The 1,288-nt window shown below is 47.0% G+C and overlaps 1 protein-coding gene across 1 annotated transcript; it reads right to left on the reverse strand.

The window, feature by feature from the left end:
* Positions 1-104: 104 nt before the first annotated feature.
* BJ212DRAFT_1254778 (uncharacterized protein) lies at positions 105-679 on the reverse strand (the record flags this gene model as incomplete). Its single annotated transcript, XM_041329756.1, has 5 exons — positions 105-149; positions 200-247; positions 297-398; positions 454-476; positions 529-679. Coding segments are annotated over 5 exons (369 nt in total), but the record flags the coding sequence as incomplete, so codon positions are not given.
* Positions 680-1,288: the final 609 nt, after the last annotated feature.

Consider the following 1,288-nt stretch of genomic DNA (forward strand, 5'->3'; position numbering starts at 1 on the left):
TTGGCTAGCAGCGAGGAATGAGACAGTTGGCAGCAGAAAGTATGTAGAATCTCTCGTACGTCTCTGCTCTCGAATACCCAATAGCTCTCCCCGTCGTCATCCACCTGGTTCCAGAAACGCAGACCAACAAGGGTACGTCCAGCAACGTTCTTTACACACCTTAGTCGGTTGTCAGAGAACGAGCCTCGCGAAAGCTTACTCTACAATTCCAGAAGTCCATTGCAAGTAAGACAACTACCACTACCGTCTACGCGCAAACGATGAGGAACGAGGCATTCAAAAGGTCTGCCACTTACAGAGAGGACATAATTGTTTGTCAACAGTCCACATAAAATGTACACGGCGATGGCGGATGTCCTGAAGAAATAGAGGCAAAACAAAGCTGCAGGATGTGCAGACTGAGTGCAATTGAGAATCAGTCTGACGAGTCAACAAGTTGCTTTGGATTCAGACCTGTCTCAATATACCAGCAATGCCTGTGGGTCGTTGTTAAAGAGAATTAAAACAACATATTATGGACGTGCAAACCTGATTCTGCATCGGCTGGAGCAGAGGCCAGGTTATTAGGTGTCAATACTACCGCAGGTCGAGTATTGGACGCAGTGTTTCTAGATGGAGCCTGCGCCACCGAAGGATCATCAGGTTCAATTGTCTGTAACAATGATGAGTTCGTGCTCATTGTTGGTGAAGCTCAAGAGGCGTGGTCTGACGATCTACGATTCTACATGATCATGTCCCTGACGGTACTAGGGTATGGTTGTGTTTGTTCACAACAGCGTGTTCAGTTACCGGCACCATTAGTACTAGTAATCATGAACGAAACACTGCAGGCCAACGAAGCTACTCCTCTGCTATCAGTGTCACCTGGCTTCACGGAGCGTCCCGCTATACTTCCTGTGGTGCGTCGGTACCGGTTGGGAGGCTCGAATGCCGATGATACCCTGGCTTCGCAATATAGGTTTCCATCTGAAGCAGAACGGATTGCATTTTTGTTGCTCGTCCAACTACATTATAATGAATCACAGTACAATGTCTTGAACGACTCTTCAGATATCTGGGAAAAATGGCAACATGCCAGAGCCGCCTCAGTTGCCGCTGAGGACATCGGACGACGTACTAGTGAAACATTGAACCAATTCCTCCTAAATCACAGTAGTTCTTCTGCCATCCAAACTATATTTTGGACAGCCTTCCCGCTGGAAGATACGGGGCATACAACTACAAGAGGTGAGCGCAATATCTCGAATGATTGATTCACAATTCATGGTTGAGCAGTAATTGATATGTT

Source organism: Suillus subaureus (assembly GCF_016647635.1).
Source record: "Suillus subaureus strain MN1 chromosome Unknown BJ212scaffold_419, whole genome shotgun sequence".
Taxonomy (NCBI): domain Eukaryota; kingdom Fungi; phylum Basidiomycota; class Agaricomycetes; order Boletales; family Suillaceae; genus Suillus; species Suillus subaureus.